Source organism: Girardinichthys multiradiatus, chromosome 19, assembly GCF_021462225.1.
Source record: "Girardinichthys multiradiatus isolate DD_20200921_A chromosome 19, DD_fGirMul_XY1, whole genome shotgun sequence".
Lineage (NCBI taxonomy): Eukaryota > Metazoa > Chordata > Actinopteri > Cyprinodontiformes > Goodeidae > Girardinichthys > Girardinichthys multiradiatus.
Window position 1 is genome coordinate 31,301,595 of NC_061811.1, and position 22,477 is coordinate 31,324,071.

Consider the following 22,477-nt stretch of genomic DNA (forward strand, 5'->3'; position numbering starts at 1 on the left):
TGAAAGAAAATTTGCAGGCTTCCTTCACAGCCTGAAATTTTATGCAATATCTCTACTTCCAGACTGTTCCATATCCTCGTGTCTAAACGTTGAGCCCAGCCTGCAATCCACCGATCAATCTGTTCATGTCTGCACATTTATCATCCCTTTCCTTTAATCCTCCATCTTATTGCCAGCAAACCATCCATCCGTTTCTCAGGTTCCACGTTTAAAGGCCGACCACAGTAGAAATATGACACTTTACAAATTTGAGTACTCCATGTGAAAATGCATAGGAATCCTGTTTGGTTCCACAATCATATTAGTTATTGAGTCCAATAGTAATGAGTGGACTTCTACAACGGTGTGTTTTACTCTTTCATAAAACTCTGAGGTTTATATATTTATTTTACTAAGATCAGAAACATTGTTTTAAATTTACAGGAAAAAAACCCAAACGAGGTCACAAGGTATACAGACGATAATCCATATCGAAGGTGTCACAAGTCCGCATATATCGTTCAAGTTCTGGGCTTTGGAAATTCCTAAACTTCAGGATTCCTCTTGTACACCTCGTATGCAAAGTCCTCAGTGTGTGCATAATCTTTGCACACGCCAATGAAGTCGATTTCAAGCTGGAAGGGACCTTCTGCTTTGTCTCCAAGGGTAAACCCAATGGTATTAATCTGAAAACAAAGAAAACAAGGAGTTGATTTAATGTTAAGTGATAAAAGACCATGAGGTGACGATGCAACTTTTTTTTTTTTTGTGGTTTGTTCCATTTGTAGTTGTAAGTTGAAAGTACCTTGTCCAGCCAGAGAGGATGCTGGTCATCTTGTATTCTCCCTTGATTATTAAGGAAGAACTTGGAGAACGGGATCTGCAAATGAAAATTGGGTTTAGTAAATGACCGAATTCATGAAAGTGTTCCAAGAGTTCCCCCTTCACATAAATTTCACAAAAATCTATGTCTGTGGTTGTACTCGTCATCTTCCTCTTATCCGGAACCAGGTAACTGGGGCCGCTGTCTCAGCAGAGACACCCAGACTTCCATCTTCCCAGACACCTCCAGTTCTTCAGGGAGAAGCCGAGAGACATAGTCCCTCCAGCGTGTCCTGGGCCTCCTCCCGGTGGGATGTGCCTGGAACATTTCCCGAGGAAGGCATCCGATACAGATGCCAGAGCCACCTCAGCTGACTCCTCTTGATGTGGAGGAGCAGCAGCTCTACTCCAAGCTCCAATGGCCGAGCTCCTCACTTAATCTCTAAGGAGTGCTCGGCCACCATGCGGAGGAAACTCATTTCAGCCGCTCGTATCTGGAATCTTGTTCTTTCCATCTTGACCCAAAGCCCATGCCCATAGGTGAGGGTAGAAATCGACCGGTAAATAGAGAGCTTCGTCTTTCACCTCATCTCTCTTCACCACAATTGTCTGTGGTTGTAATGTGACAAAATTTGAAAAGGTTTAACTTCTGTGGATACTTTGGCACTTTTATGTAAAGTTAAAAATAGATACTTAATAGTAAGACACTGAGATTATGAAGAACCAATCAGTTTTCAGTATTGTCAAGGCTTTCTTAAAAATATACAAAAATACATGTGTAAGTTTATTTACTAACAGTGAGACCAACAACATAAATGTCAGTCATTTTCTACCGCTTCTTCCATAGTGGGTTGTGGGGAAGCTGCTGCTTATCTCCAGCATTCTATGGGCGGGAGGCGGGGTACAACCTGGACAGGTCGCCAGTCCATCGCAGGGCAACACACAAACATTTAATTTTTGCTTTCCTTTTTTATCTTCCTTACTTTTACATCTTGCCAGTAGGGTCCTCCTCTGGTGTACAGGAAGTAGCTGTATATGTCGTATTTCTGATGAGCGAAGTAGGTTTCTGTTGCGACGTTGATCATCCATGGGCGACCGTCACCCCGTATCCGCAGGTGGAGGGTATTGAAACTCGACCAGTCATAGTGCTTTTTCCTATCGAAGGAAGCCTAGAAGAGAGGAAATGTTTCAGGTGAATTTCAGCTTTATGTTTAGTTGATCACCACGTGGACCAGAAGTGATGAAATAATTTTAAAGCGGGAGAAGCATAAAAGCAGCATTGAGCTGAGCACCAACCAGAGGTTGCTTGGAGCGCATGGTGCAATATCCACTGTAGCGCGTTTCCCCATCTCTAGGAGGAGCATTTTGAAGGGTCCCATACAGAAAGCAGGTGTCGCTGTTCCTTCCAAGCTTCAAGTAAATTTCACTTTGGCCTCCAATCTCCCTGTCTGAGGAAAGTGTCCACTCCTGAAGGCTGTCAGGGCCTCTGAACTCCCATATTACCCTGTTCTGCTCCAGCATGTGTTCGATGATGGGTTTACCTTCTGGACCAACCAAGCGGCCAGAAAACTCATGCCTTAGCAGTTTGAAGTGCTTTTTTATGCCCTCCAAACCCTTAGAGAAATCAAACTTAAACATCTGCCACTGGGGCTTGTCCTCTCTGGGTTGACCGGGCCGTCGGTACTCACTCTGAACCAAAGCTCTTCTGGGAACGGAGAGAGGTGTGACGGAGCGTAGGAGCCACCGTAGGTCATGGATGGAGCTCAGCAGCCTGGATGCAGGCGCACATGAGATTTTCGGCAGGGACATGACTAATCTGGATGAGTCTCAGCTAGGATAGATCACAGGAAATGGTTCTAGTAAGCGTGGGTTAAAGCGATAATGAATAGGTTACAGAGAAATACTGGCAGGATTTAATAAATATCCTTATCTTTTTATATTAAATGACAAGTGGTTGAGTTTGAGTACATTTTATACTTCCCAAACATCTACCAGCTGTTTACTGCACTTGTATAAAGAGTTGCTCTGATTTTTATAGATTTCTCAAGTATAAATTAGCCAGTTATTAACATCTCAAATTTTAACATGCATAAAAATACACATTTCAAAATTGTTGACATTTAAACTGAAAACAATATAAATCATCAAAACAGTTTTAATTTTGGGGTTAGAAGGCAAAATACAGTCAGACATTCAACCTCAGCATTAACCATTTTATTCCCCAAACAGTCAGGAGGGAGCTTATTTGGAAGAAAAAAAAATAACTTTATGCCACTCCTACGTCCTGCCGACCGTCAAGTCTGTCCCTGATGTTTTTCTTGGAGCGAAGAAGCTTCTTTGTTGCCTTTCATGACACCAGGCTACCGTTCAAAAATCTCCAGCTTTAACCAGAGAAAACTCTGGTCACTCTAATACTTTATGTAGTATCTTAGAACAATTAACTGTAGGAACTAGATGAAAAACCTTGGTGGTTTTGAAAGTCGTACTGCCATTACTAAGCAAGCTCTGTACTGGTGGCGGCAACATTATCTTATTTGAATCGTCTTTAAGAGATTGTCCTGGCAGTTCGTGTTTTACCTGGGTGGAGTGGAACTCTTTTCAAAGCAGAAGATCATTTGATAAATGTTTGATTTAGGTGCAGTCAGACTAGCAGCAATATCCTTACCCATGACGCCCTTCTGATGTAAAACATTTGAAGTCAGCACATGCTTCCTAACTATAGTTTAATCAAATGTAGATTCAACTCAAGCAACACTCTCTTTTAAAGCATCAGGTCTGCTCGTCTGATTCAGGTAGAATAACAGAATGACATCAGCTTCCATGCCCTGATTAACTATTTCTCCAGAGCTAACAAAGATGCTAGCAAGTCATAAAATACTAACTACTACAAATACATTTTTGTGATTAAATTAATTTTCATACATTTTGCAATTAAATGCATTTAATCGGATCACTCAATCTGGACTCAATACAAACTGCCTCCATCGAAAGTGAAGCATAAAAGAAGATCTGTAAGTCTCAAACATTCTGGGCACGGCTGCATTTTATACTGCAGTACGCAAACATTTGTAAACCTGTAAAACATGAGGAAAAATGTAGCATGAATTTTGCATCCCCGCTTACTCTGTCCGCGTTTTAGCTCGTAAAAACCCGAAGCCGGTGTTTCGTCAATGGAATATACTGTTTAACAACTGATGCACCCCTCAATGAAAGCATTAAATGCTACTCAACAACAATCACAAATAAATCCAAGGTTGTCTCCTTCTGCACAGGAAGCACCATCTGCGCAGATACAGGAGAGCTACATTCAGAACACTTTCGACAACAACGTTTATATAAAGGAGAAATGTAGTAAAAGCCACATAGTTTTGTAACAACAGCCTTAGGGGATCTTGAACATACCTTTGTTGCGCTGCTGATTCCCATCCTGACTGACGCACTCACTAACTTTTAGTTCCTCTCTCTGTTCTGTGTTCCTACGGCCGTATGTTTCTTTCTCTTATCAATGATTTTTTTTTTTAACTGTCATAATATGAAACAAATATGGTAAAATTACACAATTTATGTTATTTTCTTATTTCTTTGTTATAAACTCCGTTTTTTTTTTATTTAAAGCAATTGTACGCGCATGCTCAGTTTTGCCTTTGAACCAAGAAGCCAAGCAGCATCAGCGGCTAATCTCAACCGCTTAAACGACACAGGCGCAGCTAGCAGGTTAGCTGCGTAGCAAATCATGGTGAATGTTAAGAAGCGGAAAGGTCGAGTCGTGATTGACTCTGACTCTGAAGACAGCGGTAGTGATGACAACTTAGATCAGGTAGGTCACAAATTTTCTCCTTATGTAGTCCCTACCAGTGGCCTCTTTGATTAGTCAACAATTTGGAAAATAGCTAGCAGATGCTAATGGGTTACGCTGTGTTTGGCCTCGCTTGTACAAGTTGATAGTGGGCCCGTCTTACTTGTCCCCTTTGCGTAACATAATGCTCCCTTTTGAATATATTTACCATATCCTATAAAGTGAAAGATGCTTTGGGCTCTTATGCGTCTTCGAAGCAGTCTGTCTAGTCAAGCAATGGTTGCATAATGTCAATAATCATGCAGTGTTATGTTACCGCGCCATACACCTAATGGTTTCAAGTCTGTGGCTGTTTGTCTGTAGCTGTGCGCTAATGAATGGCATTTTTGTGTGCTTACATACTGAGGGAGAATGGAAAGTGTTTTGATTAAAGCTGCTAAAGAGCCTGGTTTGGTTTAGCTTGAATACTATCTCCTGAATGACGTCATGGGCTCAGAGTTGAAGTTCTATTTCGTTGTTGTTGATAAACAAGCGCTGGCAGTCTAACATGACAGCACTTAGAGTTGTACATGCAGGCTGGAAACTCCTAAAATAATAACAGATGTGTTCTTATAAAAATCAGAGAACTCGTTCAAAAAGCCCGTTTATTATAGGATGGCCAGATTTATGCACATTACTGCTTTCCATATGACTGAAAATGGTCCACAGCAGGAAGAGCAATGCTAGCAACTGTTCCAAAAGAGCTGTATATGAAAAGGAACAGCATATTTGGCAAAAAAAACAAAAAAAACCTAGAATAACTGGAACAATATGAATAACATGTATGTTGGTTAAAATGATTACAGCTAGAGCACTAAGAAACCTAAAAGGAACAGTTGTGTATCACAAAGAAATGTCTAATTTCTAAAAATGCTGCCATGAAACGTTTATGTTCCACCTTTTTAATGGTTAGAATAAATGTCAGTTCACTGAGTTTTAATAGTTGTTTTATTCAGTCCAAAGGTCAAAACTGTAACAAGGACTATTCTGCTTTGAGTAATAGGCATGCTCTCTACTTTCCTTTTCAAATGTAAACTTTATATTCAAAACATTGAAATAAAAATTATTTGTCATTTTGTATGGAACCCATACCTTACATAGGGTAATTAAACATTTCATATCAAATCAGTTCATTTTTGTTACATGGGCTTAAAAACATTTACTGGTAGTTGATTGAAATAAAAAATCGTGTAATTCAAACGTGGTTTTGTTGCGTCAAAAATAGGTTCCAGGTACGTTTTTTTTAAGGAGTGTTATAAATAAACAACAAATTATATGCTAGGTGGAAATGCCAAGAACAGCAGCCTGTGACAACAAATAAAAAGCTGATTTTCAGAGGAGGTTGCAGCCAGCGGCATAAACATTTGTCAAGCGAGTTCAACACAAACGGCAGTAGCCAACTCGCTGATAACATACTACTGAGAAGTTAAAACTAGAGATGTATCAATCATTCAGTGATCTGAATCTTCAAATTTACCCTTGGTTGGCTCAGATCAGTGATCAGCAGGTCAAATATGGGATTTTTCCCCCTATTAAATAAAATCAACTAACATGTGCTTGATGTGTTTTTATGAGTTTAAAAAATCAAATAAAGGTGAGGGACATCTGCTTCATGTATTATTTGGGATAGTTTTATCTATGTCTATCCATAGTTTTCTGTTAGGCTTAAAACCGTAACCTTTGTTTCTCTTTAACGTGTTATTCTGTCAGAATCGGTTAAATGAATTAGCAATTCTGACCCCTAAGGAATATAGAAACTGGTATTGGCCAGTGCATCTTTATCTGAAACCATACAAGAACTACATATAATCAAAACTCATTTTGATCCTATTTCACTATTTACCTCTGTGTAAAAAAACAAAAACAAAAAACTGATAGTTGTCGCTGGGGTGCCTTTAGTTTTACTCTGTAGAAATTTTGGTATTAATTATTTGCAAAGTAAATACGTCCACATGAACTATGATGAAATTTATGATTCTGAGCCAGGAACAGGTTCTGGTGGCTACAAATGTGTTTATTTACCTCTGAAGTCGTAACCTTGTTCTTGGAATGAATCCGAACTGAACCGTGTTTCAGTTCCACTTTCAAAAAGCAGTGGGATTTGCTAATGGACATGCTCAGCCACCTGGCTCACAATTATTAGCAGTAAAGCAAGCAAATAACAGTGCATGTCTGCGTATTTTACACTTTCAAATCTTGTAGCAACATGCTCACTAAAATTGGGGCCATACTACACGGTTTAACCCCTGGCTCCCAGTTGAGGAACGTCTGCGTCAGTCTGTACTAGTTGTGGTCAATCAGCACAAAAATCTGTTAGTGGGAGATGGGGTGAAGTCTGACATTTCTCAATGAAAAATTGCCCAAACAGAATAGACCTATTTCTCAGAAATTCTAGGTGTTTATTTGGGTCATCCAGCCCAAACAATATAGTGTTGTATGTTTGGGGGGGGGGGGGATATGACATATTTTAGATTGCATCTCTTGCATTTTATGGGGGAGTGGAACAAGAAATATAACCCATCTGAGCTCTGTAGGTCTAATAAATCCTGTCTTTCAGTTGTGAGACCAAAACCAGCAGGTTAGTGTGATCGCCTAGTCTTTTCAAAATCTGTGGCGACTGTGAATGCCGTGAGACTGTCTGTGTGAAAGATATAATGAGATCCAAAATGTCCAACGGAGGAAGAAACAGCTTTTAGTGTGACTATCACTGTTTTTATATACGAGGCAGCCATCTTGGATTTTTAGTTCAGGGTTAGTGAGAACCCTCTCTTTTCCATTAGGGATTCTGCCTGTTAGGGATGTTTTTTGTTAATTTTTCCAACCTCACAAGTTGAAATGTCAACTTTTGAGTAAAAAAAAAAAAAAAAACAGACTTTCATCATATCCTTCAATCAGTTATGCTTTGCCATTTTTTGTTATTTAGTTTTTTTATAATAAAAATCCACAAGCAATTGAAAAGGTCCATGTACTGTTGTACTACAGTTTGAAATGAATTTGAATGTAAAGGTGGTGGTGGTTCTTGGTTGTGCTGGGTTGGGGTCATTATATCCTCAGGCCTTAACATTTCAAGACTGCCAGTCATATTGTGTTATTTTATGACCCTGCTGCCATTTAATTGTGCTAAATGCTATCATTATAAGTATAACAGTATTAGATTAGTATGTTTCTGCGTTGAACACAGAAAAGGAGCATCATTAAAAACCAAACTGGAAATAGTAAATGTAGCTGTTTCTGCACAGATGAATAATGGATTGTATTCTGATTGTTCCAATTCACCCAACAGTTACAGTATGAAATACTTTGACAGGTCTAGCTGTTGTCCATAAAGCTAAGGCAGCAGCCAACAATTATTTATAGTTGCGACAGTGAAAATCTTTCTTGTCCTGAAAACCTGGTCGGCCCTTGTTCAGCTACTAGAGTATCATCACCGATCCCACTTCTAGAACAGCTGACCAGCTATGTGTGGTAAGCAGCTGACTCCGGGGTGGCTACCTCAGCAGATAGCAGGAGTAATTAACTAGTTCATATCAGCTCCTTTTACTTGTTTCATTCTGAAAAAGGAGAACTATTAAAGGTACAACTATATATTGCAGTTGAACATTATTTCTGCGTAGTCTATGTATGAAAGTCTAACTAACGATAAATACATTTTATTGGTAACATTATTAGCACTAATAATTCAGCTATTATCAATAAAACTTTTTTTGTTTTTTCACACGAGTGTAACACCGAGTGATTTAATGTGGTAATAAACAGATAAGCAGACATAAAAACATGAGAAATTCGAAACATGAGTAATTTAAAGAAAAAAAAAGTCACATAACTGTAGAAAGAACTGAGGAAACGCCAGAAAAGATATTTATTATTTAATCCGAAAATGTATAAAAACAAGGAATATATAGGCTGTAAATAGTAAACACACAAAATTCAAAATATTTATGATTATAATAAAATAAAAGGGAAATCTAATGCAGTCGGATTAGAATACACTTGCTAAAACTTTACTGTAATGTAAATAAAATAATAAACCAAAACCGAAAGCCAAAGAGAAGTGGGATGCCTGGGGTTTGGACATTTGGTTAAATCAACAGAGAAATTTTTCTTGAAAATGTTCTTCCAGATATTGTGAAACAATTGTGTTTTTACACAAAGTTATAGAGTGAGAATGTCATACTGCCCCATAGCTGCTGTTTTTCTGCCATATCTACAGTCTACTACATCAGCAGAGAGCACATTTCTCTACCTTTTTGTTTTCTTTAGTTGTGTTCTAATTGTTGAATGAAACCTCTGAGCCATCCTTCACGATCAGCTCAGCGAAGACTTGCCCATCTGATTCTGAGCTCCGTTACTGTGTTTTCACTTCAGGAGTTGTTGTCTTTGGCAAAGAGAAAAAGGGTTGATTCAGGCGAGCAGGACGAGCCTGTGAACAAACCAGCAGCTTCGACAGACTCCGAGACATCCGACAGCGACGATGAGGTAAGGTTTCTGGGTGTTTGGGGGGAGAAAGCGAGGCCCGACTGAATGGATCCTAATTCCCGCTGTTAAATAGTAAATGCCTTTTGTTGATTTTAGTGGACTGTGGGCGGCACCAAAGGGAAAAAGAAGGTTAAGCAGGGGAAAGGTTCTGAGAAGAAGAGCGCTACGAAAAAGAAGGTGAACAAGGCGACGGCGTCCGGCAGCTCGGATGGAGACAGCTCAGCGGACAGCTCCGCTCCAGAGGAAGGTATGTGTCCGCATTTTCTTTATGAACTTTGAAAAAACTCATAAATAAAAAAAAAAAAAAACATATAAAATTTCAAAATTTCATATTGTTCACTACTAAATTAAAAAATAGGCCCACACAGAAAGTCCTGAGGTTTCAATAAACATAGAACAGTTCTAAAGGTCCCGCACTATGAACTCTAGATTACATTCTCCCTGGCAATTACGTGGCTGGAATTACATCACTCACTCTTTCATCTCCTTTATCCCTCGTGTCGCACAGCATGCTTGTTTAAGATGTTGTTGATTTGTCTTCCATTGCATTGGTGCTCTCATGAAATAAAACTGAATTCAGACAGGAGAAGAGCAGGTTACCTGTTTTAGCTCATTAAGACTATAAATAACAACAAAAGTAACAGTCCACGGTTCCAGAGCTGTCTCTCTCTGCATCACAGGGAACCTACAAATGTAGTAAAACCCTCCAGGGATATCTGTACAAATAAAACTAAAAAGAATACAAGCATATCTCATTTACTCCTGTGTAAGGCATTAATACAGCTCCGTGTCTTTCTTTCTTTTTTTTTTTTTGTGCACCCTTCAAATTGCAGAAGTGCCCAATATGACAAGATAATGCTTTTTTTCCATCAGATCTATTGGAAAAAACAAAACAAAAAAAACAGACATGTCAGGCTTAGTGACAATTAAGCTGTTATGTGTTAGCTTCGTTCATTTCTTGTAACTATACAGGGGCTGAGCACCCCTTCAGCTGTGATCGCTCAATAATCAGGTTAGGGCCAGAGGCAAAGACTCTGTGAGCGTTAAACAGGAATTCACTGTTAAAATTATTACAAAGTTGGCATTTTAATTTGTTTAGCATCTCAGCACCATTAGCGTGGTTAGCCTTAGTAACTGTAAACTCCAGTCTCTGTTTATACCCTGTAAAGTAAGTAAGTAGTTTCTTACCTCAACTGTGAGATTTCCAAAAGATTGCCGACATCTCCTAATCTGGCGTGTTCTGTGAGATCTAAAATTGGACTCCAAAAGGATGAAAAAGAATAACAAATCGGTAAAATAGTCAGGTTTCTGTTATCTGCTGAATCCTAATGGTCTGTTCAGAAGTAACAGCCTCTGTAGAGAGTAGATTTCTTTCTGGAATCTTCTTAAACCTTTTGTGCCTCTTTTGGTTTCATATTTAAACTCCTTGCTAGTATTCACCAACCTTACCGCCTCACCAACTACCACACCATGCAGTGTTGTTGTGGCGCTTGGGTGTGGTGCGTTCAATGATCAGGAAAAAGCATCGTGGTTTTCATTTCTGACCAGCCCATCATAGATCAGTGTTTGATTCAGACAGAATTAAAATATTTTTAATGTCAAAGTACATATCAGGAGATAACATTTAATTGCTCAGAAAGTTTTTCAATTTCTCCATTTATTTATATTATTTTATTGTATTTGTCCTGTTGAATAAAGGTATATAGAAATGCTTATAAAGTTTGCATATGAAGCATTTTATTAATACTGAATTACATGCACATAAACTGTGGGTCATGTAGACAAAAACTAGATTAAAAAACCTTGGAAGATCAATTTTATTGTATTAAATATCATACAGCTCTAAGGTCCAGTCCAAACTGAGACTAGCTTATGTGCATCTGCAAAGGTATTTTGTCATGTAAGGGTTGCGTTCACACGGATCCGGCGTTATGGAAAAGCATAGACCATCATTTTTGAAACCAGAGTGGAAAGATTTCACTGTTTCTGTGTTTAGATGCAAAACGTTTCTTTTTCCTGTCTTTTGAAGCGTTACGTCTCTGTAACCCCGATATGCCTCTTTGACGCCATGTTGCTGTGTTTACCGCGGAAGACTTGTCTGCGTATGCGCAGTGTTTTTGTCCACTGTTTTTGGTGTGTTTCTGTGGCAGTTTCACAGTGCCACCAATTTGCTTGGGATACATACCACAGCGTGCGCTGGTATGGTATGGACGCATGTTTTTTTTTTTTTTTTTTTATCGTTTCTGACAATTTGCCGTGTTTGTCTTTAGGACACGAAAACACTCAGATCAAGATCAAACTAACACGCATTTTGTGACTGGCTATTTATTTTACGCATAATTATGTACATTTACTCCACAAGTCTGAACAGGGTTTTTTTTTGTTCCCAGGCTGAACTGAAAATGCTGTTTCCCTTGAAATTTTTAGGCGAGGTTTCAGATTCAGAAAGCAACAGCTCATCCTCCAGCTCTGACTCGGACTCCTCTGAAGACGAGGTGTTCAAAGACGGCTACGATGACGACTTGATGGGCGACGCTGAGGACAGAGCGCGTCTGGAGCAGATGACTGAGAAGGAGAGGGAGCAGGAGCTGTTCAACAGAATTGAGAAGAGAGAGGTGCTAAGGAGACGGTTAGTGATGATGTTTTGTTTATTTTGCATTTAAAAGCCAAAAAGCCGATTTGAGCAAAAGAAGTTGGTTATAATTGGTGCCTCTATTTATTCTTAAAGATATGCTAAGATTTAACCTCTAACCTTTGTGGTACTCTAACCTCATTGGTGACAGTAAGAAATTTCAAAGTATTTTTCTCAATCAAACGACTTGCATTGAAACACAAAACTAGGTATTTGAAAAATGTGTTTTGGTGCTTGAAATGTTTTAATTTAGACTGATGTTTTTTTGTCTTAAAGGTTTGAAATTAAGAAGAAGTTGAAGACGGCAAAGAAAAAGGAGAAAGAGGAGAAGAAAAAGAAGCAGGAGGAAGAGCAAGAAAAAAGGAAACAATCTCAGGTTCAAGACACTCAGGTGGTGGGTCCAGTTTCAGTGATATTAGCCTAATCATAACAAACACAACTATTTCAGATTCCATTGGACCAGTGGTTTGGCCTCTCCAGAACTAAGCATATGATCTTCCATATTCTGTTGTTTTTTGTTTTGTAGTGAAGCTACTTTTAATGAAATTATGGCACCATTTTTTTTATTTTCTCTTGGTGTGTGTGTCCAGGTGTCTATGTCACACAATAAGGAAAGACGATCCAAACGTGATGAAAAGCTGGACAAAAAGTCCCAAGCCATGGAGGAACTAAAAGCTGAACGTGAAAAGAAAAAAAACAAAACAGGTTAGTTTGCTTTGAGGTTACTGCGACTCCAGGATTTTTTACTTCTAGCTGTAAAAGCTGACTTTGTTCCCTCTGCAGCCGAGCTGCTGGCCAAAAGAGAGCCCCTCAAGACGAGCGAGGTTTACTCTGACGATGAGGAAGAAGAGGAGGAAGATGATGATAAATCATCTGTTAAAAGTGACCGGAGTTCACGTTCATCATCATTTGATGATGACGACGAGTGAGTGTTTTGGAGAACGATACTCACCTTGATCCCACACCCTTCTCACTACTTCACACATATTCTCAAACTGTTGTCTTCCACCAGAAAAGAGGAGACTCCGCCAAAATCGCAGCCTGTTTCGCTACCTGAAGAGCTCAACAGGGTCCGTCTGTCAAGACACAAGCTGGAGCGCTGGTGCCACATGCCCTTCTTTGCAAAGACGGTGACAGGCTGCTTTGTGAGAATAGGGATTGGGAACAGCAGCAGTAAACCAGTTTATAGGGTGAGCTCGACCCTTTGATCTCTCTTGTACTGAATACCAATGGTGCTGCTTTATATGGCTGCTATGGTAGACCTATGAATTAAAGTCCTTTTGCTGAAGTAATGTTTTAATGTCCTTTTTGTCCTCGGTAAAGGTTGCTGAAATCGTGGATGTAGTAGAAACAGCAAAGGTATATCAGCTTGGGACAACGCGGACAAACAAGGGATTACAGTTAAGGTAGGTAGTCTATGAAATGTCAAAGAAACTCTCAAAAATGCAGAACTTTGCAAAAGGATTCATATTGATCCAACTATTTCACATTTTGTCACATTACAACAAACTTCAGTGGAGTTTATGTTATAAACCACCACAAAGTAGTGCGAAATTTATTTAAGTGGAAAGAAAATAAATGTTTTGCAAAAAGATTTTCCGTATAAAAAAAAACGTAAATTTCAATGTTCATTTGTATTCAATCCCCCAATGCAAATCAGTTTGTAGAACCACCTTTTGCAGCACATTTGTCCACATGTTTGCAAATTCCCCGAAATCCCCTATCCACCGGTCCCCAGACTGCTACTGGGCCACGGGGTAATCAATAAATATTTGCAGTAATATCTGTGGCTAAAACGAGCAGACCCTGTGAAAGGTTTTATTTGAAAAACAAAACGCAAGCATTGCTGTGCTTCTGCCAGTGCAATCCGAAACTAATAAGCGATATATTCCAATAAGTGGGAGCAGGATCCCAGGCCTGTGAGCTGGAAGAGTAAAACAGCTCCATGGTGAGCAAAAGGTTGGGAACTCCTGCCAAAGGTTGCCTGTAGCAAACTGCAAACAGGGCTTGTTATGGCTCACTTCGTGAAGGGTGGCTCAATAATAAATAAAATCTGAATAAAGTACACTGATGTTTGTGGTTGTAATGTGATAAAATGTGTAAATGTAAAGGGATAGGAATTTTTTGCAAGGCATTGGACTTGATAACCCTTTTTATTCTACTGTCCTTCACTAAATAAACATTGGTTTATTACTGTAAATCTTTTCTAGGCATGGGGCCGACACACGGGTTTTCAGACTTGAGTTTGTATCAAATCAAGAGTTCACAGAAAGCGAATTCATGAAATGGAAGGAGGCGGTAAGTAAATTTGGAGGTGAAACCGCAAAACCGGATAAAGGAGACGAGCCCATTCAAATTTTCCCAATGATTTCCTGTCTCGCAGATGATAGTTGCTGGAATGCAGGTACCAACTCTCGATGAAATCACCAAGAAGGAACAGTCGATTAAAGAAGCTCTGAATTACAAGTTTAACGATAAAGACATTGAGGATGTGAGTCAGTTTTAACCAGTGTAAATGGATGTCTGCCATCTCCTGCAGTGAACTGAACCCCCCACGTATCTGCTCCACAGATCGTCAAAGAGAAGGACAGATTCCGAAAAGCACCTCCTAATTATGCTATGAAGAAAACACAGTTACTTAAAGACAAGGTAACATATATTGGATGTATAACTCGTGCAACATTGAATTCTTATTATTATCTTCACAGTATCTTTGCTTTTTGGATTGAAGGCTATGGCAGAAGAAAGTGGTGACGGTGAGAAAGTAAAAAATATCCAGGATGAGCTGAACGAGCTTGAGGAGAGGGCTGAGGCACTGGACAGACAGAGGACCAAGAACATTTCAGCCATCAGGTATATGGAAATTACAGCTATCCTAAATAAATACGACAAAGACAATATTAGAAATAACGATTTCTAATATCTTTTTTTTTTTTATTTAAACTATAGTTTTTAATCTTTCAAAATAAGTGTCCCCAGATCGATCTTACTTGAAGTCTTTTCCCTCTTATTTTGCTGTTTATTTTTACTTCTCACCGTAGCAGCAAAACAATACTTATTAAGCTAAAGGTAGCAGACATTTTATCCACTTTAAAACCTCACCTGTTTTCTGTCATCCAGCTACATTAACCAGAGGAACAGAAGCTGGAACATTGTTGAATCGGAGAAAGCACTTGTGGTGAGTATTCAGACTGTTGCAGGTATTGTGATTTCAATCAGGAATCACAAAAATATATATTTTTTTAAACATTTTGACTTTTCTTTTTTTTTTTGCAGCACTAGAGGCCTTTAATTTTTTTTCATTTTTCGATAGTAGGTAGACAGGAAAGAGGGCAAAGACATGGGGGGGGAGACATTCGGGTCTGAGTCACCGGGTCACCGGGTCCGGGACTCAAACACCGGACAGTGGCACAGAGGACTATAGCCTCTCTACATGGTTGCACGCTTAGCCCCTACACCACCAGCATCGTGCCCCATTTTGACTTTTAATAGAAATGTTTTAGATGGGACATAATGAATGATGAAGTTGACTCTCTAAACTGCGTTCACCATCTTATTGGCACGATGAGCAATGCTGAACCACCAGTCTCCATGTGTAGTCCACACAGAATTTTGATCCATATCTAAACTTTGAGATGTTTTTCAACAAGCTGCCATCTTTTCCAAATCTGTAAGGTCCCAGAACAAAGGATGGCAGTTTAAAATGATTTAACAGAGCAGCTTTGCTATAATACAGTCAGCCTTCCTGTTCTCAGCTAAAAATCTTCCTCTCTCTCATTTTCTCACAGCCGGAATGAACCACAGACATAAGACATGAAATACTTTTAGAAATGATGTTGAATTTGGTCTCAAGTCTCAGCGCTTTTTCTGTCGTTTTAAACATGTTATTAATTATGAAAATGTCCAACTTTGAGTATTCTTTAAGGTTGCTTTTACACCATCCTTGAAAGCATAAAACCATTCAGTTTTATGCTTTCATTGATTGGTTAAACACTGGATCTTTGCGTGGCCTACCAGCCAACCAAGCTGAAAATTGCCCTATTCTGGTCACCAGGTGATTTCTTGCTGTATCTCTGATCAGAGCTTTGTGCTTTGTGCTGTTAATAGAAAGTAAAAACGGTTAGAAAAAAGGCTGGAGTGCCAACCCATCCCTCGTGGAACGTACAGGGCACAGTTTTATGACGCCTGCTTTCGTCTTGTAGTAAACAGTTAGAAGGTCCATGTCATTCAACTCTTAATGCATCTTTTCAGTAAAACATTTTTTCACAGCTACATTGAATCCACACAGCACTCATAAATTGTACAGACCGAGTACCTCTGTGGCAAATCTGAATGCATTTTTTTTTTTCTACACGTTCTCCTGGACTCATCTGCACTTTGTGTGTGGAAATGGCTTCAGTCAGAGTTCTGTACCTGGGTTTGGTACTGTTGTCCTGAGTGTTTAAAGGGTTTTACATGGTGTCAGAGAACATATACTGTATGTCAACAAGTCCCAGTGTGGTTGTGTGAATGCTTTTTTAAACAAGTTTACTTACCTTTTTTCAGGCTGAAGGGCAGAATTCCAAAAACCAACAAATGGACCCCTTCACTCGAAGACAGTGCAAACCAACCATGGTGTCAAATGTACGTTTCCAACTAGAAAAATAACTGTTTGATATTTTACCTCATAGTTCCATTTAGGTTCCTTGATCCGAATAATGAAAATGATAGGTGTATGTTTGTATAATACAAATAGGTATTTTATCAAATTATTAATAACATTTTGCTGTTCTGTCCTTTTAAAGACCAACACTGGAAGTATTACAAGCTAATCTTGCCTGGTTGATTAGTTAGGCTATCTGCTGGGGTAGCCGGCCGTTAACAGTCATGCAGCTTGCCTTGTGTATTTAAAGCACTGAGTTGCTTCTATTTAAATCTTTAAACGCACATTTTCCTTTGTTTCTCAGGCCAGAGATCCATCGGTTCATGCAGCTATTCTTGCTCACCTGAACCAAAAGTATGGCTCAGGGTCAGGAGGTGTAGATCTTGATTGCACAGAGAAGAACAAAGTGGTAAGCAGGAAACTTTCTCTGTGCAAATACGGATGTTTGGAGAGCTAGAACAGACTTTTAGGCCCTTTTGAAATTAATTTTCTTCCTCTTTTTCATTCACAATCTTGATGATGCCAAATCCTGGCTTCAACCGAGACAAGTTCAACTGTTTGTCTGCTGAATTTTGTTTAATCTAAAACGAATTCAACTGATGAATTATTGTTTATGTTTTCAAAAAAAATTGTTGGACTCTTAACCCATTTTTTGTTGTTTGGCGAATTCTTAGGATGTTTTAGTCATGTAATAATATAAAGCAGAGATTCAACTTTTTGCAAAGTGAAATGTTCCTTGAGTAGTGACCCATCAAAACTTACCAAGTTGAACTAAACAGCTTTACTCTGATCTCTCATTTTTCTGTGCTTATTTTGTTATAGGGCCAAGAAAACCCTAAAGACAAAGACGTCCCCAAGCCAACCACTGACCTCTCTGAAGACTTGTTTAAAGTTCATGATTTCGATGTTAAGATTGACCTGCAGGTTCCTAATGCAGGTGAGATGGTTTCTCCTATTCATGGTTGGTGCTGAGGTTCACAGCCTTTATAGATGGACCACTACTAGGTATGGGTATTAAATTCGGTACTTTTATAGGTACTGACCGAGTTCCGTTGGTACTAATGAGTACCGATTCACGTAAAATCGGTACCTAAATGCATCATTGTGACAATGAGGGAGTGGAAGAGTGGGCGATTTTCCATGCTGGACATGAACACGGCCTTGCACGCATAAGAGGGTAATGACGTCAGTAGCTGCTGGTATCGTCAACAAAGCATGGCTGATAGAAAGCTCTCAATTGAATGGCTCCATATTTCACAATGCGATGCTGATTACGCTCACTGTAATATTTGTGATGCGTAGTGCAAGGCCAGCGGTGGGAATTTTGTATTTTATTGGGATTTTATGTGATCAGTTAACACAGAGTAGCACTCTTAGTAGGAATACTTTTCACTGCAGTTAGTCTTTTAGAGTATGTCTCCACCAGTTTTTCATGTGTAGAGATCATCATGTTCTTTTAAAAATGGCCTATGCCCAGTCAGAACAGATGGAGAGCTTTAATGAACACACATTTTTTTTTTTTAACACACATTTCACATATTTAGGTCTGGACTCTGACTGAGCCGTTCTAACTTTTAAATATACTTTGATCTGAACCGTTACATTGGAAATCTGACTGCAGGTTTAGGGTTGTTATTCAACTGGAAGGTGAACCCCCTTTGCAGTCTCAAGTCTTTTGCAGCCTCTACCAGGTTTACTTCCAGGATTGCCCTGGATTTAACTCCATCCATCTCCCCATCAAGTTTGACTGAAGAAAAATAATTCCCTCAGCATGACACCACCACTATGTTTCATCATGGGGATGGTGAGTTAAGGTTGATGTGCCATATTAGGTTTTTTTGCTGCAGTATTTTCCTTCCTGGCCAAATAGTTTTAATATTGATTTTATCTGACCAAATCACCTTCTTCCACGTGTTTCTCATCTCCCTCTTCATGGCTTGTTGCAAACTTTAAACAGGACTTGTCATGGCTTTCTTCAGGCCAGAAAGCAAGATTTCTGGAGCACTTATAGAATAGTTGACCCCAGATTGAGCTGTGGATCTCTTGGAACCAGATCTTAGTAGTTTTTGCAGTTGTGCCATAGTCTTTCCATTTTCAGGCGATGTACTGAACAGAGCTCTGTGAGATGTTCAAAGCTGAGGATATTGCCTTAAAACTTAACCCTGCTTTAAACTTGTCCACATCTTTTTGCTTGATTATTCTGGTTTGTTCCTTGTTGTGCTTGATGAGGCCTTCACAGAACAGCTGTATTTCTGCTGTGGTTAAATTACACAACAGTGGATTCTATTTACTAATTAGGTCACATCTGAAGCCAAATCATTGCACTTGATTCTATCTAGGAGTATCATAGAAAAGGGGTTTAATTAGAAATAAAAAAAATAAAACAAATATCCTGACAAATTTTTTGCTATGCATTTTTTCCTTGCAGTTTCCAATGATGCCCCACTTTGTGTTAATCTGTCACCAAAAATCCCAATTAACACACTAAATCTATTGATGGCTACATGTTAAAATGTGGAAAAGTCTTTTTGCATGGCACCATAAATGTAGATGTCACCTTTTTTTCATAACACTGTAGCACACATGCACATATGTCCTGTTTTTCTGCAGAAGCTAAATCTCTTTCCGTGAGCTCCAACGCGCTGCCAGTGAAGGACGGAGCTCCTCGCAGGTCCCTCAACCTTGAGGACTATAAGAAGAGGAGGGGTCTGATCTGATTTGGGCAGCCCCTCATGCTGGAACCACCACTGCATGTGTTATAGGTTCTCCGAGAAAGAGTATATGTGTGTTTGGCTGAGAGAGAGAGAGTGTGTGTGTGCGTGCACGTGAGTCCAGGTGAATGTGTGTTTAAAATGCAACAGACTCTTCATCCAAACAGAGGGATTACTGATGGAACAAATGCAACAAGGATCACTGTTGGAAGAAACATGTTCAAATATCTGTTGTTCATTACCCCCAACTAGCTGGTGTACTGAGGAGTTTTATTTTAATTTTATTTGTTTTGCTTTTCTTCTTATTTAACCTCTCGCTTCCACTCTCAACTAGAGTCTGATACGGGCAGCACATTTGGATTATTACCTTGGATCAGGACACTATCTTACAAGACTTTGGTTGTCATGTTGTTTTTAAATCAATGGACATCTGACGGAGTGGACAAGCTTGCCCTTTACAACAACCAAATGTTGTATACCTTTTACCTGCCAATCATCTGCCCTTGGAGTCCATCCTGAAATCGAACAGTCCTGTGGGTTTTGCAGTGTAGATGATTATAGTCTGATTCGACCGTAACATGGCCATCCATGCAGAAAATAAACTGTTCAGTACACATGGGCTGAACACTTGGGACTTTTAAGGTCTTCAAAATAGATTTACAGAAGAACTATTTTCTTTAGCCTGGTTATAAAGGTGAAGCTTCATTTCTCTTTATCTTGCTTGGTTGTTCATGGCATTATCTCCCCTGCTGTGAACTCCCAAAGCAGATTCTCCATGTTTATTGATTGTGTCAATAGTCAGTTCTTATATTGATGTGGCATGCCATGTAAATATGCATTTTCAAGTGAGTGCGGAAATGAATAAAGAGGCACTGTTTCATATCTATTGTGTCCATTTCTTTGTTAAACTAAAATTTTATTTGTTGCAGTTTGGGGACCTATAGCGATCAATTCACTGCTACTTTAATAAATCACACTGCTTTACACTGCTGAAAAAAATAAAGGAAACACTTAAACAACACAATATAACTCCAAGTAAATCAAACTTCTGTGAAATCAAACTGTCCACTTAGGAAGCAACACTGATTGACATCAATTTCACAAGATGTTGTGCAAATTAAATAGACAACAGGGGGAAATCTTTGGCGATTAGCAAGACACTCAATAAAGAAGTGGTTCTGCAGGTGGGGACCACAGACCACTTCTCAGTACCTATGCTTTCTGGCTGATGTTTTGGTCACTTTTGAATGTTGGTGGTGCTTTCACACTCGTGGTAGCATGAGACGGACTCTACAACCCACACAAGTGGCTCAGGTAGTGCAGCTCATCCAGGATGGCACATCAATGCGAGCTGGGGCAAGAAGGTTTGCTGTGTCTGTCAGCGTAGTGTCCAGAGCCTGGAGACGCTACCAGGAGACAGACCAGTACACCAGGAGACGTGGAGGAGGCCGTAGGAGGGCAACAACCCAGCAGCAGGACCCCTACCTCCACCTTTGTGCAAGAAGGAACAGGAGGAGCACTGCCAGAGCCCTGCAAAATGACCTCCAGCAGGCCACTAATGTACATGTGTCTGCACAAACGGTTAGAAACTGACTCCATGAGGATGGTATGAGGGCCTGACGTCCACAAATGGGGGTTGTGCTCACAGCCCAACACCGTGGAAGATGCTTGGCATTTGCCAGAGAACATCAGGATTGGCAAATTCGCCACTGGCACCCTGTGGTCTTCACAGATGAAAGCAAGTTCACACGGAGCAGATGTGACAGATGTGACAGAGTCTGGAAACATCGTGGAGAGCGATCTGCTGCCTGCAACATCCTTCAGCATGACCGGTATGGCAGTGGGTCAGTAAGGGTGTGTAGTAGCATTTCTTTGGAGGGCCGCATGGCTCCAAAGCCTGACTACCATTAGGTACCGAGATGAGATCCTCAGACCCCTTGTGAGACCATATGATGGTGCGGTTGGCCCTGGGTTCCTCCTAATGTAGGACAATGCTAGACCTTATGTGGCTGGAGTTTGTCAGCAGTTCCTGCAAGATGAAGACATCGAAGCTATGGACTGGCCCGTCCGTTACCCAGACCTGAATCCGATTGAGCACATCTGGGACATCATGTCTCGCTCCATCCACCTACGTCATGTTGCACCACAGACTGTCCAGGAGTTGGTGGATGCTTTAGTCCAGGTCTGGGAGGAGATCCCTCAGGAGACCATCCGCCATCTCATCAGGAGCATGCCCAAGTGTTGTAGGGAGGTCATACAGACACATGGAGGCCACACACAATACTGAGCCTCATTTTGACTTGTTTTAAGGACATTACATCAAAGTTGGATCAGCTTGTAGTGTGTTTTTCCACTTTAATTTTGTGTGTGACTCCAAATCCAGGCCTCCATTGGTTAATAAATTTGATTTCCATTGATGATTTTTGTGTGATTTTGTTGTCAACACATTCAACTTTGTACAGAACAACGTATTCAATGAGAATATTTCATTCATTCAGATCTAAGATGTGTTATTTGAGTGTTCCCTTTATTTTTTTGACCAGTGTATATTAAACCGTCCACATTTTTTCATTCCTTCTCACTTAAGATAGTTTTTGGGATCAGAAAGTAGTTGTATGTAACCTTCAAGTCATTAGAAAGATGCTGATAAAAGGCATTTTTAAATTAATGGATGAAACTGTTTCTGCCAAATGTGGCATTATTTTCCCCTTATTTAAATGTTTATGTACAGATATAAATAGAATGTTGAATTTGTTTTTGTTTTTTTGGTTTGTAATTTAGTTCAAAAAGTAAGACTTCTAAGTTCATTGCACACTGAACGATGTGTTTTATTGAAAACACCCAAATTCAGTTTTTCTGAAATTTCAGATATTAAAGAACCATAAAAAACATTTTTTAAACAAAAATGTCAGCAAATAGAATACTATGCCCATGTACTGTACACTATGCAGGATGACCTCAGGGCACATTTTGCATGAATTCGTGCATCAGTGCATTGTGGCATGGAGGTGATCAGCCTGTGGCTATGCTGAGGTGTAATGGAAGCCCAGGTTGCTTTAATGGGAGTTAGAGATATAACCCCAATCCTACCAGTTAGCCTCACAATGCATGCACCTGCAGTATGGTCTATATACCCTGCATGCCCTCAACCATCTCCCCCTGGTGAGGTCTTTGTTGAATCCGCTGCAGTTTGCTTACCAGCTAGGCATTGGGGTGCACTACACTGCAGACCTCTCCATCAACACCCTGGCTGCCATCTTCAGAAGTTCTTTGATGACTTTGCCATTGTCGGCCTCATCACAGGTGAGGACGATTTGGAGTACAGACAGTGAACACAGGACTTTGTGGACTAGTGCCAGTGGAACCGCCTCCTGGAGGAG

The 22,477-nt window shown here is 39.8% G+C and overlaps 2 protein-coding genes across 5 annotated transcripts; one reads left to right on the forward strand and one right to left on the reverse strand.

Annotated features, from left to right (window-relative positions):
• Positions 1-369: 369 nt before the first annotated feature.
• Positions 370-4,338, reverse strand: ndufaf1 (NADH:ubiquinone oxidoreductase complex assembly factor 1). 2 transcript variants are annotated; one of them, XM_047346191.1, is made up of 5 exons: positions 4,204-4,338; positions 2,098-2,632; positions 1,785-1,970; positions 785-859; positions 370-665 (listed from the first exon to the last, which is right to left on the reverse strand). In XM_047346191.1, exons 2-5 carry the CDS (start codon positions 2,608-2,610, stop codon positions 525-527), a joined length of 915 nt encoding a protein of 304 aa, XP_047202147.1. In that variant the 5' UTR covers positions 2,611-2,632; positions 4,204-4,338; the 3' UTR covers positions 370-524. The 2 variants fall into 2 exon arrangements, with proteins under 2 accessions (XP_047202147.1, XP_047202145.1); XM_047346189.1 differs by lacking the exon at positions 4,204-4,338 and adding an exon at positions 3,925-4,133.
• Positions 4,339-4,420: 82 nt separating this feature from the next.
• On the forward strand, positions 4,421-19,979 carry rtf1 (RTF1 homolog, Paf1/RNA polymerase II complex component). 3 transcript variants are annotated; one of them, XM_047346185.1, is made up of 18 exons: positions 4,421-4,618; positions 9,002-9,112; positions 9,209-9,359; positions 11,540-11,741; positions 12,021-12,135; positions 12,335-12,449; positions 12,528-12,669; positions 12,757-12,934; positions 13,068-13,150; positions 13,955-14,042; positions 14,128-14,235; positions 14,316-14,393; positions 14,476-14,597; positions 14,865-14,922; positions 16,290-16,367; positions 16,691-16,795; positions 17,209-17,323; positions 18,997-19,979. In XM_047346185.1, exons 1-18 carry the CDS (start codon positions 4,535-4,537, stop codon positions 19,101-19,103), a joined length of 2,040 nt encoding a protein of 679 aa, XP_047202141.1. In that variant the 5' UTR covers positions 4,421-4,534; the 3' UTR covers positions 19,104-19,979. The 3 variants fall into 3 exon arrangements, with proteins under 3 accessions (XP_047202141.1, XP_047202142.1, XP_047202140.1); XM_047346186.1 differs by having other exon boundaries at positions 4,422-4,618; positions 12,021-12,120; XM_047346184.1 differs by having other exon boundaries at positions 4,435-4,618; positions 12,021-12,138.
• The last annotated feature ends 2,498 nt before the right edge of the window (positions 19,980-22,477 follow it).